This window comes from Lontra canadensis, unplaced genomic scaffold (assembly GCF_010015895.1).
Source record: "Lontra canadensis isolate GAN:19392208 unplaced genomic scaffold, GSC_riverotter_1.0 scaffold38, whole genome shotgun sequence".
Classification (NCBI taxonomy): domain Eukaryota; kingdom Metazoa; phylum Chordata; class Mammalia; order Carnivora; family Mustelidae; genus Lontra; species Lontra canadensis.
In genome coordinates this window covers 14,160,010-14,177,290 of record NW_022631032.1, presented here as the reverse complement: position 1 = coordinate 14,177,290, position 17,281 = coordinate 14,160,010, and the positions used below count along the sequence as shown (strand labels likewise).

General features: G+C 41.6%; 1 protein-coding gene across 1 annotated transcript in view; it reads right to left on the bottom strand.

Annotated features, from left to right (window-relative positions):
* TOPBP1 (DNA topoisomerase II binding protein 1) overlaps window positions 1-4,064 on the bottom strand; it is a 54,141-nt gene extending 50,077 nt beyond the window's left edge. The window contains exons 1-3 of the mRNA XM_032869260.1: window positions 4,049-4,064; window positions 3,342-3,432; window positions 1,450-1,584 (exon numbers count right to left, since the gene is read on the bottom strand). Coding sequence (XP_032725151.1) covers window positions 1,450-1,584; window positions 3,342-3,425 — 219 coding nt within the window. The 5' untranslated portion in view covers window positions 3,426-3,432; window positions 4,049-4,064. The remainder of the gene's footprint in view (window positions 1-1,449; window positions 1,585-3,341; window positions 3,433-4,048) is intronic.
* Between the last annotated feature and the right edge of the window lie 13,217 nt (window positions 4,065-17,281).

The window sequence follows — 17,281 nt, the reverse complement described above, 5'->3', positions numbered from 1 at the left end:
GCTTAACCCACTGAGCCACCCAGGCATCCCACCATCAAATTTTAATATCAGAAACAAACAGTCTTAATGATAGGTTATAGGAATAACAGACTTATGCTATAATAATTGGGAAAATCCATATAGTTTTTAAATGAAGTATCCAGCCAACCAAGCAGTTCAAAAGTTTAAGAGCCTAATTAACCCCTTCTAAAATACCTATTCTGTCACACAAACATACAAAAATCCTAGGCAGTTTCTACATTTGTGTTTTAAATACTTTGTCTTTAACTCAATGTATTTCCAAGTAAGTATTTCTCAAAGATATTACAAGGCTATTAAAAATGGCCTTTTAACTCTGAAAAACAATCTGAGGGTTTGGAAGGGGCAGGGGGTGGGAGATTGGGGGAACCAGGTGGTGGGTATTAGAGAGGGCACGGATTGCATGGAGCACTGGGTGTGGTACAAAAACAATGAATACTGTTACGCTGAAAATAAATAAAAATTTTTTTTTAAAAAATGGCCTTTTATTTTCACTGATAACTGAGTTAGGAAAAGTTGACAGTCTTGCTCAACATCAGCACATTCAAGTCAGATCTAAAAAAGCATATGGTTGCCAAAGTCACCAGGGCATGACTGATTTAAAGATGCGCACAGTAAACAATTATTGTTACCTTTTTGTTCAATCATAGGAAAATTTGTTTTTAATGCTATTGATTCTATCTGACAAGGTGTGTTATTTCCAAAAGGAGGGTAGACCAACAATGCTTTTCGCAAAGGTGGGCACAGACCTTCCATAAATTGTGCAGATACTGCATCTACCTACTCTTCTATGTTTTCTTCTCCTTCAAACAAGAATCACTTCTTTGTAATCTGGATGGAATTACAGCCAGTTTACTTTTATTTCAATGCTTCTCTCTTGTCCAGACACCAAAAAAGTAATGAGTCAGTAGACTCTGGAATCAACAAAAAGAAATAAGATGGCTCATTGGTATATCAGCAATATTCATCCCCAAAATGCTTCCTTTAGGCATATAATGTTTCAGACCCTCTCTACAAGGTATAGGTATGAAAACTGCATGTGAAAGAGCACATAGGAAAGACAGTAAATAACCAAGCATTATGTTGAGGTCTTTACCAAGTTTTTATGGAAAATCTTGCAATCAAACTGAGTTTAAGTACGGCAGAACTCTGTCAATAAAGTGTTTTATTACTATATCATTGACTTAAGCTAAGAGAAGTTATATATCCTGAAATATAAAATTAATTAATAAAAATATAAAAATTACATATAAGAAAAGCCTATCATAACACGATTAGTCTTTAAAAATATAATTCTGGTCTCCCAAACCAAAAGATTCTTCTATATTCATAATCTGTATAATATCTCATGGTCAGTAAAGAACTTATGTCCACTGAAGCAAAAACAACAAAAATCAGACTATAGAAGGAACACACGAAAAGTTAGCAAACCTTTTTGAGGTGATCAAAGACAATGCCACTAAAAGGGTCACAGATATAAAGCGACCTGTCATTTTCCTTTATCTCCAATGCCTCTTCTTCTGTAATGATCTGAAGATATTCTTCTGATTGGAACTCTTTTATTGACTGAAAGAAAGAAAAAAAATGAAAGAGTGCACCTGAAATTTTTCACCTGTATTTAAGTCCTATGAACTCTATCTTCAAAAATCCATCTCTAATCCAATCTTTTCTCCCATTGAAAGCTACCATCATCTCTCACCTAGACCTCTGCAGAAGTCTACAAAGTGGTTCCTTTTCCTTTCCTTGCCCTAAATCTATTATCCATACAGCAACTAGTAATCTCTTTAATGATACAAATCAGGTCACGAGTCTGGCTCCTGCCTATCTCCCCACTCTAACCTTCTACCTCTTTTCTCCCCTGCTTACCATTCTCTAGTCACTTCTTGTTTCTTGCTAGGTCTGGAACAAGCCACGCATAAACTCGTTAGAGGTTCTGCTCTTGTTCTCACTCCATTAAATATTTTCCCAGTCTTCACCTGACTTGATCCCTCACTTCAATCAGATTTGCTCAAATGAAAAAGTCGAAGTCCTTACCATGGCTCTCAAGGCTCTTTACATGACCTCTTTACTCTTACTCTCTAAAGCACCCATTAATGTTCTTCCCCCAACCCTTATTCACTACACTACAGCGACACTGTATGTTGGGGAGGCACTCCAAGTACTTTCTCAGGGACCTGTGTATGGCTGTTCTCTCTGCCTGAAAGCTTCTTCCTCAGACATTCACATGTCTAACCATCCCACCTCCTTCAAGTGTACTTATCTTCTCCATAAAGCCTTCACCAATCACACTCAAGATTGTAACCTTCCCTTCTCCCACAACAAACATCCTTTAGAACTCCTTAAACTGTTTTGCTCTTTTCTCTTCACATAGCACAGAGCCCCATGTAACATATTATACAGTTTACTCATTTATCCTGATTTATGTCTAGGTCCTCCTGCTAAAACAGAATGTAAGCTCTGAGAAAGTATGGGTCTTTCCCTGCTGTGCTCACCAATGTATCCCAAGTACTACAACAGTGCTTAACAGGTCATGACACTCAGTAATTATTTGCTGAATGAACTTTAAAAAAAAAAAAAAAACCTGCTACAACAGTGCTTCTTAAACTCTAATATATATAGGAATTATACCGAGGATCTTGTTAAAATGCAGAATCTAATTGGTCAGTCTGAGTTGGGCCCAAGGTTCTACACTTCCAACTCTACTGATGTTGCTGGGGTCTGTAAGTAGCAAGGCTCTACAATGCCCCCCACATCTTTCCATATTACACTGTACACTGTGAAACATACTTTTAACTACAAAAAAAATGAAGTGTAACCAGTATATAACAGATTCAAATTTCTTCAGCATACAAAGGTCTACTCTAGTTAGTAGACATAGAAAGCAATATAATTTCCAAGAATAGCAAATTTGCGAACTTCAATATAAATGTCATAATGGGGTGCCTGGCTGGCTCAGTCAGTTAGGCGTCTGCCTTCGGTCATGATCTCAGGGTCCTGGGATCAAGCCCCACATCAGGCTCTCTGCTCAGCCGGGAGCCCGCTTCTCCCTCTGCCTGTTTCTCCCCCTTCTTGTGATCTCTCACCTCTCTCTACCCAATAAAATCCTAAAAAAAAGTAATAGACTTCATGCTCCCCAAAATACATTATAATGATATATTTACATCAATCCAAAAGTATGTAATGACACATCTATATTAATGTCCATTACAATAAAACTAGTAAGAAAATAAATTACTAAGACATAGAGTCCAACAAATCGAAAACACTAAAAACTAAAAAAATGAATTCACAGCATCAAACAAGGCATTTTCAACTATTCTTACCTCAAGTGCTTTAAAAAAACATTCGGAATTGTCTGAAGACTTTAAAAACTTCACAAGAAACGGTTCTTTGTCATTTCTGGACATTTTTGAACTGTCAAAATAAAGGAACCATTAACAAGGACAAAACACATCATGTATAAAGTTCAAAATTAAAAGCGTCTACTTTTCTGTGCAGACAACAATGCCCAAGGACAAGGCCTTGTCCATGGATTCGTTCATTAGTTTCTAAGAAACGCTGGAATGCGGGCAAAGTCAGGGAAAAAGATGACACCACCAATCCTGGCAAATCAGAGAACAAAATTAATGTCCCTAAATTGAATACATTCGGGCCCTTTGTTATGGGGCTCTAAGACCCCTAAGCCAATGGGCATTCAATTGCACTTAGCTCAAGGATCCACGAACGAAACTGTCCACGGCCCCTGACGTTTGTTCACCCCTCAGTAAACGGACTTTAATGGGAAAAGTGGAAGCCGGTTAGCAAGGCCATGCCCCCAGAAGGCCGAATGCTCTTGCTTGCCAGCTGCCACAGAGAGGCCCGGCTCTCGGTCCAACCGCAGCCACGTCCGGTCCGGCGTCAAAGTCCCACCCGCCGGTCCGAAGGCCGGTTACACGGGCGGGAAACAAGGGCCCCGAAGGCCAGGGAAGGTGTCGCGACCACCCAGTTGGGGTGGGGAGGGAGCTGGGTCCTCTCTCCGTGCCTCACTCACCACGGTGGAGCCGGGGGGGGGGGGGGGGGGTCTTCGGGAGGCGAGCGGAGGGGCACGCGGCCTGCTGGGCGGTGGCTGGGGTCGGGCGCCAGCCCGGCGCACACCCGCCGAAGCCGGCGGCGCCCCCGACCCGAAGCAAACGCCGAACCCGGAAATCGCCGATGCGGCGAACCGACTTTCGCGCCAAGCGCGCGGACTCGCCCGCCTCTTCCTGCGGAAGTGAGGCGGACCGCAGCTGAGGGAGGAGGGCCGAGATGTCAAAGGTGGGGGTGGGGCGGTGGGAGTGGCACTGTCGCCAATAGGTTTAGGGGTTGCCCAGGTTTAGGGCTTTGAAGGGGCTGCTTGGGCCCCGCTGGGAGTAGGCCAAGTAAGTGCTCACGGCTCAGGGGATGGGGCAGCGGGCTAGGAGTACCTTAGACGCGGTCCTAACACATCGAAAAATGAAGCCCCAGGGAAAATTAGGTTTCCTCAATCAGTATTTTACACCTGCCATTCGCCAGGCAGTACGTGAGAAACCATGTATTATCACCCCTCTATGAGGCAAATCGTAGTATCTCCGTTTTACAGGTGTGAAAACGGAGGCTTCAATAAGTTAAATGATGTGAGGTCACGCTTTAAGGGGTAGAATTAGAACTGCATCCAAGTCTTTGACTCCACAGACAGGGTCCTTTTACCTCTAATATAACCGGAATATGAGCACCACCTACCACAAACCAGAGCTCTGAAGGGAACGAAGATGTCAGGGTGGCTTGAATCAGACAGCCAATGCAAAGGATCTTTGTCAAGATCTTCAGTAGTCTCTGCCCCTCTTCAAAGGGCCTCTCCTTTTCTTTCTCTGCAACTCCCTGAGTGTTGGGGAGATTCTGGGGCAGAACCTAATGTCTAAAGGCAAAGGTCAGGGAGAGGGGTTAAATGGGCCTGCAGAATCTTGGCTTGTTGAGAACCAGTGACAAACTGCTTAGCTGGTGTTTCTTATTTCATTCCTCACTCTTGAGACTGAGAAGCTCATGACTTTGGGTTGAGCAGTATGAGAGCTTAATGGCCTGTATACCGATTGCTTTTCTTTTCAGTGCCTACAGGTGGGTCTACGTGTGTAAATACACCCGTGGCAGGTGAGTCAGCATCAGTAACACTGGGGCTCAAAGGTAAAGGCCATCGTTGGGGAGAGGGTGAGAAAAATCTTAAAAATGAAGCAAAGTGACTAGAGTTGTAGAAAATAAAATAAAAACAAGGAGGATGAGCAGATGTGTCACAAAGCTGTGGTGATAAAGACTGTTTGTGAGGTTCTTCACAGACACCAAGGACTCCTGCTTGCACTCTTCCCATTTACTCTTCTTAGCTGTCCTCTAGGCTGTGGGCGTCATTATCCTGTGTGGATGGGGAAAGTGAGGCCCAGGGCCATCAGCCAGGGAGTGGCTGCCCCTGGGCTTGAGAAGAGGTGGTGTGACTGGAAGCCCCTTGCCCTTCCTGACACACCACCCTACTCCTTGCCACGTGCTGCCTGCCCTTCTCTGCCCCAGGAGGCAGGAGCCCATTCCTGGCACTTCTGGGCCAAGTGGAGGCTTCAGGATAGGAGAAGAGTCCCCGCTGCTCTAACGAAGAAGAGGGGGAAAATGAGCTCGACCTTTTAGCTTTCAGCCAGCTGACTGTAACAGCGGAGGCGTCCATCTTGTCTTTAGAATAGATGAGGTGACAGGTTCTCCTGTCTGTGTGTCTACATAGGCAGGGAGGGTCTGGATCTGTCCCTGAAGTACGTAATCTTGGAAAAACAGAGCAGTATTTCTCAATCCAGTGTAGTGCCTGGACTGGCTGCATCAGCATCACCTGAGAACTTGTGAGAAATGCAAATTCTTGGGCCTAATCTCAGACCTGCTGAGTCAGGAACTCTGCACGTGTGTCCAGGCATTCTATTTTTTTTTTTTTTAGATTTTATTTATTTATTTGACAGACAGAGATCACAAGTAGGCAGAGAGGCAGAGAGAGAGCGGGAGGAAGCAGGCTCCCCGCTGAGCAGAGAACCCGATGTGGAGCTCGATCCCAGGACCCTGGGATCACGACCTGAGCTTAAGGCAGAGGCTTAACCCAACTGAGCCACCCAGGCGCCCCAGGCATTCTATTTTAATAGACCTGCCAGCTGATTTTGATGCCCATAAAAGTTTCCCTGAAAAGAATCTCTGAGGAAAGAATGAAAGTGGTGATATGGGTTGTGGTCCATGAAAGTTTTGGTGAAAATGGGGAATAGCTGTGATTTTTCCACAGGCAGCTACCTCAGAAGATGAGGTTCAGAATTAACTTTCTCTTCATTTCTATGGCATTCAGGGTCATCTTCTTGCTTCTTGGGCACTTCTGTCATCTACAGTCAGACATTCCAAACCCTACTTGGTGTAGGATTAAAGGGAACTTGATATTTAACTGTCTGTAGAATGAAAAAACACAAGAAACAAATATGACAAAATAGTTACTTTTAAAATATGAATGGAGGAAATATGAGTATTTCTTACTATATTTTGCTACATAAGATTTCTGCAAATTAATAAATAAACTAAAAGTATGTATTTCTTTGAGGGATAGGGTTTTATATTTAAGCTTCTAGTACAGTAAATGGATAAAGATAGGGATTATATCTTAAAAATGAGATTAGTAAATGATCTTGATTGCTGCAGAAACCATCTTTGCAGTGGCAAAACATTTGTTTAAATTGTTGTATTCGGGGGCACCTGGGTGTCATTAAGTGTCTGCCTTCGGCGAGGGTCATGATCCCAGGATACTGGGATCGAGTCCCACATTGGGTTCCTTGCATTGCAGAAAGCCCACTTCTCCCTCTCCCACTCCCCCTGCTTTTTTCCCTCTCTCAATGTGTCTCTCTCTGTCAAATAAATAAATAAAATCTTTAAAAATATTGTTGTATTCGGTAACTTAGAAAGTAAAGCATAAGCGTATTGAGTCTACTGAGGTGCATGGGAAAGAAAATAAAATGGAATCTTAGTGACACATGTTGCTACTGGCTGCATTTAATTAGGTATTATAAGAAAGAGACAAACTCAGAGAAGAATTGTTTGTTTGTATGTGAAAAATAAAAGGGAATTAAGAAAATCCAAAAATGTAGGGTTTTGCAAGGTTGGAAAGGCTGCCTACATCTGGGCCATAAAAACAAGAGATAAACCTGAGAGAGGTTTTGCACAACAAATGTCAAAACAAATGTCAACCTATCCATGTGGGAAGGATCTAGTTGAGAGTATGGTTGTACCACCCAAGCTGGATAGGCACCATCAACCGAGAGAGAGAGAGATGTGTGACCAAGATAGCAGCCAGGCTTGAAAGTTGGTCTAGGGGAGAACTGTGTGGGGGGCTACTACTGTAGGGGGAAAGCTCTGCCATGACTTCCTGGCAATTTTGCATGTATGCATATAGGAAAGGGTTTGGAATTGTGGCATATTTGGTGGTGCCACATCCAAACACCTTGTGATCCTGCTGGAACATGAGAGGATAGGAGGCCTCTGTGCAGCTGCTAGCTCAGAGGTACCTCTCACTTGTCCTTCTGTTTCCCTTAACAAGGTGATGGATAGTTTCTCATAGCCTCCCATATTCTGATGACAAATGGGGCTTTCTGCACCATCCCCTCAGAACAGAGCCACTTGACTGCTGTCTACGTTTGGCTCCATGGTGATGGGTTTCCCCACAACTCAGGTTGTGGTCCTCAGCTGTTTTCTTTCAGTGTCATCCCTTTTGGTGTGTGGGACAAGGAGCTGGGGAACTGGCACCTTTGGCTTATTCTCTTTTACTATCTGTGGAAGTAAAAAATGCTCTAAAAGTGTCTCATGTATCTTCACCAGGCTAATCAGTCAGGCCTTCCCCTTGTCCTGTGTTCAAGGTTGATGACTAATACATGGGACTGACTGGAAGCAAAGAGATACAAAGGATACTAAGGTTTTCAGATAGTCGCTTTGTGAAGGCAGCCAGAAACCTGGAGCAATCAAACTTTGACAGTCTTCAAGCTTGCACAGTAGGAAATGGGTGAAAACTCATACAGCCCCCGAGGAGCTCAAACTCCTCAATATCCAATCCAGATGTAGCTAGAGAAGATAATGGAGAAGGAAGACCCTCCCAGAGGGAGATGCCAGAGAGGGCAATGAATCAAAAATCTACTTTCAGAAAGCAGAATCTGAATCTAATCAGGCAGAGGAACCACCTAATACTGCCTAGTAGAACTTCAAAGTTGATCCTGACTAGCAACAGCTATGGGTCTCTACTCCTCCCCTTTCTGAAAGAGAGTTTTATTTTAGTTATTCTGTTCCTGCCCCACCATTGTGTATTAGGTATGTGATTGGGCAGGGCTAAGGAGGATGAAGCAACTTGTCTTTTTAGTCCATATGTCACTGGGCCATAAAGTCGATTCTGAGAGAGATTGTAGCTGACCTTTAGTGATTCAGACATATCCCTTCAATGTGTAAGTACAAACTTCCAACTGCCAGCATCTGTGTATTTTTGCATAAAGACATTCTCTGATGCCAGGAGTCTGCTTTACCACCTACACAGTAGGCTAGAGGGTGAGATTATGACCCATGACTGACAGGTGTACACAGACTCTTATTTGCAAACTTCTCAATTGGGATACTCTACTCTGGTTCCCAGAGGTAAACCATATCTGGCTTTGGATGCTTTCTTTTCCCTTTCTTGTCCTCTTACCTGTGTTTCTTTACTTACCAAATAAAACACTTGAAAAGTCTTATTTAAGAGCCTGTTTTCTGTGGGAACTCAAACTGAGATAAAAGACGCAAGATGTGTGTTTCCCTTTCATGGTGTGTGTCGTTGTTGGGATGCTGTCCAGTGAGGGATTGCAGTTTTCATCCACTCTAGGCGAAGTCATGTGACTGAGTTATAGCCAAAACAATATAGGTAGAAGTGGTCCATGAAAACCTCTTGTACTATCTCCCACGTTTCCTTACTCTGGATGTCAATGCACAGGGCAAGCTTGGAAGCCACATGTTGCAAATGGCAGAGACTCTCTCAGTCTTGATCTCTGAATGACTGACCAGAGCTGGGCAGGTGAACTCTTCACCCCTGCCCCTCTAACAGATCACCACCACTGCTGCCAGTTGGGCTTTCTTCTATTATGTTAAGTCACTGAGATTTGGAGCTTCAACTTTTATGGCAACTGGTACCAACCTAATCAATCTAAACTTGGCAAGGACTTCACAAATGTGTGGTCACTTCAAAAATTGTCTTTATTACCTCAAAGGCCCTTGGAAAGAAGAGAGTAAAATTGCTCCAGAGACAAACGCCAGAGGCCACATGGGGAAGACCATGGACCATGGAAGTGAGCTGTCTGGTTTGAATCCTGGCTCTGACAGGTACTATTGCCTGACCTTGGGCAAGTTACTTAATCTCTCTGTGCTTCACTTTCTTCCTCTACGAAACAGGGATAATAATAGCATCTACTCATAGGGTTACTATAAATTAATATTTTTAAGAGCACTTATTTCAGTGCCTGGTACACAGTTAATGATAAATTTACGAATTCCTGGTGCCTGGGTGGCTCAGTGGGTTAAGCCTCTGACTTCAGTTCAGGTCATGATCTCAGGGTCTTGGCATTGAGCCCCGCATTGGGCTCTCTGCTCAGTGGGGAGCCTGCTTCCCCCCTGCCCCTGCCTCCTGCCTCTCTGCCTACTTGTGATTTTTCTCTGTGTGTGTGTCAAATAAATAAGATCTTTTTAAAAATTTACAAATTCCTAATTTTCCAAAGGCCATCATGAAGTCTTTAAATTGTTTCCCAAAATATAATTTCCTACCTTCTGCTCTGCTATTGTGAGAGGTTGTGCCAAAGCAACAGAGATGGCTTTAGCGCTTTGGATGTTCTTCCTTTGCAATATGACTTTGTTCCTGTACATAGGACATTTTCAGAGTTTGCTCCACTCAGAGGTCAGATGGCACCTCTGCCCTATTGGATTCAGGCTGTGTTAGCTTTAGGTAGATCATTAACCTTAGGAGAAATGTTCATCTCTTGACCCTACTTGATTTTTGTCCAAAGGCCTACAGACAGGATTGCTTAACCCATTTTTGAGACAATCATTTATGTGCATTTATTCATCTATTCGATACTTTTCTTGGGCCCTATATAACACCAGGCATTATTTTCTTTCTTTTTAAAAGGATTTTATTTATTTGAGAGAGTGTGTATTAGCAGAGGAGGGGCAGAGGGACAAGCAGACTCCCCACTGAATGAGGAGCCTGAAACAGGGCTTGATCCCAGGACCCTGAGATAATGAACTGAAATGAAGTCAGACGCTTTACTGACTGAGCCATCTGGATGCCCTACCAGACACTATTTTCCAATGTTAGGATTAGTATGTTGAAAAACAAAAATGTGATGCCTTCTTTTATAGATCTTACTTCCTTTCAAAGTTATGAATGAATGAAAGAAGAGCTGAAACAGTTATAAATGAGCACCAAAACCCATGAAACTCATTAATCCAGTAGTAATATACTAGAATCTTAAAAAATAAATGTTAAAAACTAGTAGCTAACATAGTCCTCACTTGTGCCTCTTTCATGAAGAAGTAACTTATGTACGAATTGTGCTCTTGTGGAGTACATCTAAAAGATGTGAATAAAGCACTATAAAACATTTATTTAAGGGCATTAGAGACTTAGAGGTGCCAAATTACTAGAAAAGGGAGGGGATAAGAAACATAACCTTAAAACCAAACATATAGGGATATTAAAATGAGGGTAAAATTGAAGAATAATTTCTCTCATTAAAAAAAAGATGAGATAGATACAAAATATCCTAACAAAATATCCTAAACAAATATCCTAAGCAAAACGTTTAAAATTCAAGTTCAGCTATATATTAAAAGCATTATACGTAACAACAAAGTGGGGATTATTCCAGGAATGTAATAGTGGATTAACATTAAAAAGTCAGAGTAGTTCACCATGTTGACAGAAAAAGGAGGAGAAATCATATGATTATCTCCATAGGTACAGAAAAAAAACTTGATAAAAATTCAGCTTTCATTCATGATTTAAAGAAAAAAAATAGGCAACCCAGGAAGGAAGGGAGCTTCTTTAATCTGATAAATAATATCTAAAACGAAACAAAACTCTAGCAAACATTTTACCCAATGGTGAATTATTGAAAACTTTCCTCCTCTATCAGTACTTCTATGTAGTGATGTACTGGAAGTCCCAGTCAGTGCAGTAAATCAAGAAAAAGAAATAAAATTATAAGAATTGAAAAAGAAGAAAACAAAAACATGATTCACGAAGGCACAAGGATGTACACATAAAATCCAAAAGAACTTATTATAACTAATAATGTAATTTAGTAAGATCATTAAATTCAAGGTTGATATACAAAAACCAATTGTTTTTTTTCATATACCAGCAACAAGCAAGTGGGAAATAAACTAAAATCATGACCCCATTTATAATAGTACCAAAAACGAGTTGCTATCTAGGAACAAATCTAGTAAGGATGTTCAAGACCCCTAAACTGAACACTACAAAATATTATCAAGAGAAGAACTAGTAAAGAAGGCCTAAATAATTGCAGTGATATACCATGTTCATGAATTGCATGGGTCAATATTGTGGCGATGTCAAATCCCTCCAAACTGATCTGTACTTTTGTATAGTTCCAATCAAGTATCTGCAGGGTTGTTGTTTTTTTTTTCTGGAAATTGACATGTCAGTTCTAAAATTTATATGGTACGGCAAAAGCCAAAATAGTAACAACAAACAAACCCAAGTCTATCTTGAAGATGAAAAAAACCAAGGACTTATGTCATGAGATAGCAAGACTTAAAACAAAGCTATAGAAATTGAGACAGTGAGATATAAATGGAAGGCTTGATATACTGATCAGTAGAACAGAATGGAGAGTCCTGAAACATATGTACAATTGCCTGATTTTTAATAAAGTTTATATTAAAGTACAGTAAGGAAAGAATCATCTTTCCAGTTATGGTGCTGGGTCCATTGGACATATACATGGGAGAAAAATGAATATAGGCTCCCATCTCACACCATTCACAAACATTAATTCTAAAATATTCTAGGCCATGTGGCTGAGCTTTGTCTTCTATGACATTATGCTAGCTCACTAAGTTATTTAGTTTATAACTATAGTTATATAGTACAAATTAAAGGGCTTATAAATCATTTGTTAAATTCAAGGAGACATGGGTGCCTGGGTGGCTCAGTTGGTTAAGCATCTGCCGTCAGCTGAGGTCATGATCCCAGGGTCCTGGCATCAAGTCCAGCATCCGGCTCCTTCCTCAGTGGGGAGCCTAATCCTCCCTCTGCCTGCAGATCCCCCTGCTTGTGCTCTCTCTGACAAATAAATAAATTAAATCTTTAAAAAAATAAAAAATAAAATTCAAGGAGACCTAATGAGTGAATATTAAGGGCAAAAAAAAAAAAAAGTCAGTAAGACAAGTCACCTGCTTCTTTTAACCTAATTTCTCTTTAAACTGACTGGAAAATAATCTATGTATTTTTTTTTTAAATCATTTCCAGGTGGATTCTAGATATAAATGTAAGGGGTAAGTAAAATCTATGAAGCTTTCAGAAGGAAACAGAACATTTTCAAGAACTTGGTACAGGCAAGGATTTTTTAAACAGTATGTAAAAAGTGCTAAACATAAAGGAATATGTTGAAATTGCTCTCAGAAATATTTAAAATTTGTGTTTACCAAGAGATACCATTAAGAGAGTGAAAGGCATGCCACAAAATGGGAGAAAATATTTGAAATACATCCAACAAAGTTCTCATAGCTATAATATATAAAAAACTCCTACAACACAATAAAAAAATAAGCAAACAATCCAATAGAAAAATGGGCACATCCCAAAAGAAGTTATCTAACTTGCCAATAAACATGAAAATGTATTCAGCTTTATTATTTATCAGGGTAATTAATATTAAAACTATGATGAACTTCATCATGTACTCCAGAATAGCTAAAATTTAAATAAGATTTAAATTTTTAAATGTATAAATTTATATTTCATTCCAAACTGAGTATTAACAAGGACATGGGGCAACTGGAACTTTCATACACTGTTGGATATAGTAGAGTGGAAGTTGTACAACCACATTAAAAAACTGGCACTGATTAAAGCAGAATATCGGTGTACCCTGGAATGCAGCAACTGCCTTCTGTTACTGTATCAATAGAAATGCATACACATCTTCACCAACAGACAAATACAAGAATTTTCAGAGCAGTATTACTTCGTAATAGCCTTAAATTGGAAAAAAAAAAAAAAAAGCAACAACCAAATTTCCATCAATACTCAATGATATGTTCACCATTGGAATACCACCGAGCAATGAGAACTATAATAAAGGCATGCCTCATTTTATTGCACTTTGCTTTAAATTGTGTTTCACAGATACTGTGTGTCATATTTCACAAATGGGAGGTTTGTGGTAACCTTATGTCGAGCAAGGCAGTGGGTGCCATTTTTTTCCAACAGCATTTGCTTGCAATGTGTCTTTGTGTCTCCTTTTGGTAATTCCCACAATATTTCAAACTTTATTATCATATTTGTGACAGTCATCTGGGATCCGTGATTATGACTCACTGAAAGTATAGATGATGGGCAGCATTTTCAAGCAATGAAGTGTTTTTAATGAAGGTATGTACATTTTGATAGACATAATCTCATTTCATGCTTAACAGACTACAGAATACTGTAAACATCACTTTCATATGCCCTGGGAAACCACAAATTCATTTAAATCTCTTCATTGTGATATTTATTGTGATAGTATTAAACCAAATCTGCCTCAGGATATATATGAAACAGCAGAGCTGACAAATGTGAGCACAAATGTGATGGTGTTCAAAAACAGAATAACAATGACCTTTGATCATTGGTGGCTATAAGGCAGGGGTGGAGGGGTCTTGTAGGGTACTGGTAATATTCTCTTTCTCTATCTGAATACTGGCCACATGGGCTGCTCACTTATGATTTGTACACTATGTGTATGTTCAAGTTCAATAAAAGGTTTGCATTAAAACTATATAAATTCTTGGGGCGCCTGGGTGGCTCAGTGGATTAAGCCTCTGCCTTCAGCTCAGGTCATGATCGAACCCCGCATTGGGCTCTCGGCTCAGTGGGGAGCCTGTTTCCCCTCTCTCTCTCTGCCTGCCTCTCTGTCTACTTGTGATCTCTGTCAAATAAATAAATAAAATCTTTTTAAAAAACTATATAAATTCCTTTTCTTCTAGATTAGACAAAGGAAGAGACTCTTATTCTCATTTTCAGAAATTCTAAAGGTCAAAGAATTCCTTGACTCCAAGGAGAAGTAGCTGAGACCCCTCTTAGAACCTCTGCCCTCTCATGTCTTCAGCATGGGGTGGATGTAGCAGGCTTTCAGGTCTTGTATGTCATTATCACAGCAGGTCCCGAGGAAGGATTTACCTCTTAGCAGTCTCTGCGGCAAATCTTATGCCAGGGACATCCTGATGAGCATCTCAGCAAAGTGACAACTTGTTCATCATTTTCTTTGGGTTGCTCTTCAGCAGGGATCACTGGTCCAGAGATTGCTTTAATCTCTGACCAGAAAGATGTAGTTATTTCCAGCTCAAGAGCAGATGGGCTGTGGTCAGCAGGGATGTTGACTGCCTCTCTGGAAAGCACAGTCCCTGTGTAACTGAGGCTCGTATGCTTGTGTCAGTGGGCTCCAGCTGGTCTTTGCTCCAAAGGCCAGAGGGTCACCAGATGTGAGGGGTCCTCTCCTCACTCCACCCTGTCCCTAGTCATCTGGTACACAGAGAGAGACAGTGTACATCCCTTAAATTGAAAACTTAACTCAGTTGGCTAGAGGTGGTGTGAAGAGGTAGAGGAATTAGGACAATCTCCCACTGGGTTGTCCAAAGATGGTGAAGTCTTTAAGGTACAGAAGGAAGAGGGTAAGCTGTTTGAGGTGTGTGTGTGTGTGTGTGTGTGTGTGTGTGTCTGCATGCACACACTCATGCCCATGTGCATGTGTATTAGAGAGAAAAGAGCCCAGGTTTGTATATCATGGTCTCATGCCCTTGACCTTGTGAATTCTGTGATTTACAATCTCTTCTAACTCCTTCAGGACTATCTCTGTCCTCAGTGGAAGGCAGGGTCAATCTCTGCCAGAGGGAAGAATTTGTCACAATCTTGATTGGGACTGAAACAAACAACAATATTTACTTAGCAAAGATTCATCCTTTGCACACAAGAAGAGGATGCAGAAAAAATAGTTATGATGGGTTCAAATAATACAGCACAGTCTTACATTCTTAAGGCCCAGTTCCAAGGATGCTTTATTAAACAAGCCTTGGTTTATAGTTGGAATAATTGTATTGCCAATCCCTAAACTTAATTCAATGAAAGTCTATTTAAAATGTATTTAGTGCAAAAGACTTGAACTAATACTTTATACAAGAGGCACCCAAACAGCCAATATGCATATAGAAAGATGCTCGGCCTCATTAGCCATTAGAGAAACTCAAAATTACAGTGTAAAACCAGTAACACTCTTACCAAAACAGTCAGAATGTGGAGCAACCAAACTTTCATATTCTTTTTTTTTCAAGATTATATTTGTTTATTTGACAGAGAGACATCACAAGTAGACAGAGATGCAGGCAGAGAGAGAGAGAGAGGGAAGCAGGCTCCCTGCTGAGCAGAGAGCCCGATGTGGGACTTGATCCCAGGACCCTGAGTCGCTGGCAGAGGCTTAACCCACTAAGCCACCCAGGCACCCAAACTCTCATATTCTTAAGTTGGGAGTGCAAATTGGTTCAACCACTTTGCAAAACTGTTTGGTAGTACGTATTAGACATACTTCTACTTTATGACCAAGCAATTACTCTTCCCAGGAAATATCCTACAAAATGCATACCTACATGTACTAAAAGACATGTGCTAGAATGTTCATAGCAGCACTCACTGGCTCTTTATAAGAGCACAAGCTAGAAACTACTATCACCAAAAGGAAAGATAAAGAATGGGATAATATGCAACACAGAGAACACATGAAGGACAGCTATACACAACAACAATGAGGAATCTTACAAATAAAAACTTGTGTGAAAGAACAGACACAAAATTGTATATATTGTATGGTTCCATATCTATAATGTTAAAAAATCAACAGCATTTGTCTATGTTGTTAGAAGTCAGGATAATGTATATATTTGTGGGGGGATGGGAAGCCACTGGAAGAAGGCACCAGGGGGCCATCCGGGCTCTGTTCATGTTTTGCTTTTTTTTTTTTTTTTTAAGATTTTATTTATTTATTTATTTATTTGACAGAGAAAGAGAGAGAGTGAGAGCAGGAACACAAGCAGGGGAATGGGAGAGGGAAAGCAGAATTCCCGCGGAGCAGGGACCCCATGTGGGGCTCCATCCCAGGACCATGGGATCATGACCTGAGGGAAGACAGACGCTTAACGTTTGAGCCATCCAGGCCCCCCTCTGTTCAGTGATGTGGGTGGTGGTTATATGGCTGTGTTCACCTGGTAATAATTCGTTGTACACTTAGGATGTGTAAAGTTTTAGGTATGTTTATTATACTTCAGCAAAAGTTGTTAAAACTTGATCTAAATTTTCCCCAAGTGGAGCTCACAGACTTCAGGAGGACTGGGCCGTAGGCGGCAGGACTAAGCAGAAGCAGCCCTCTCAGGTTCAGCGTTTCTCCTGACCTTAGCCTTCAGCAGAGGGTTGTACAGAACCGTGTCTTTTACAAGAGGGGCTTCCGGGAGGGACCTGGAGTGGCTGCGGAGAAGCTTTCGGAGAAGAGTCTGATGATTCCTGAAAATTGTGCTGAAAACTTTGTAAGTGTGCACATGCTTCCCTGGGGGAAGAGTCCCTAGGTTTCATCCTGTGGATCCCCATTCCTATGGAGTCTGTCTTTTCCAAACATCTAAGAGCTACTTGGCTAGATGATGGCCCAGGGGTCAAGGAACTTACGTTCTAGTAACTAAACTGGGAGCCCGGCGGATCACTTGCCTCCGGCCTCTGTTCGTCTCTGAGAAGGCCGTCAGTGCAGCGGCCTCCGAGTTTGCTTCCACTCGCACCTCCCGCACGCCGACCCCTCCCGCGAGCAGAGGTGCAGCCTGGCTGCTCTTGGAGCTGGGCCGAGGGGGTGGCCGCGGGGGTGGCCGCGGGTTGGCGGGAGCGTAGCCCGAAGCTTGCCGCGCTCCAGCCCCGCGGAGGGCCTGCGCTGCAGGCGAGCGGCCCCTG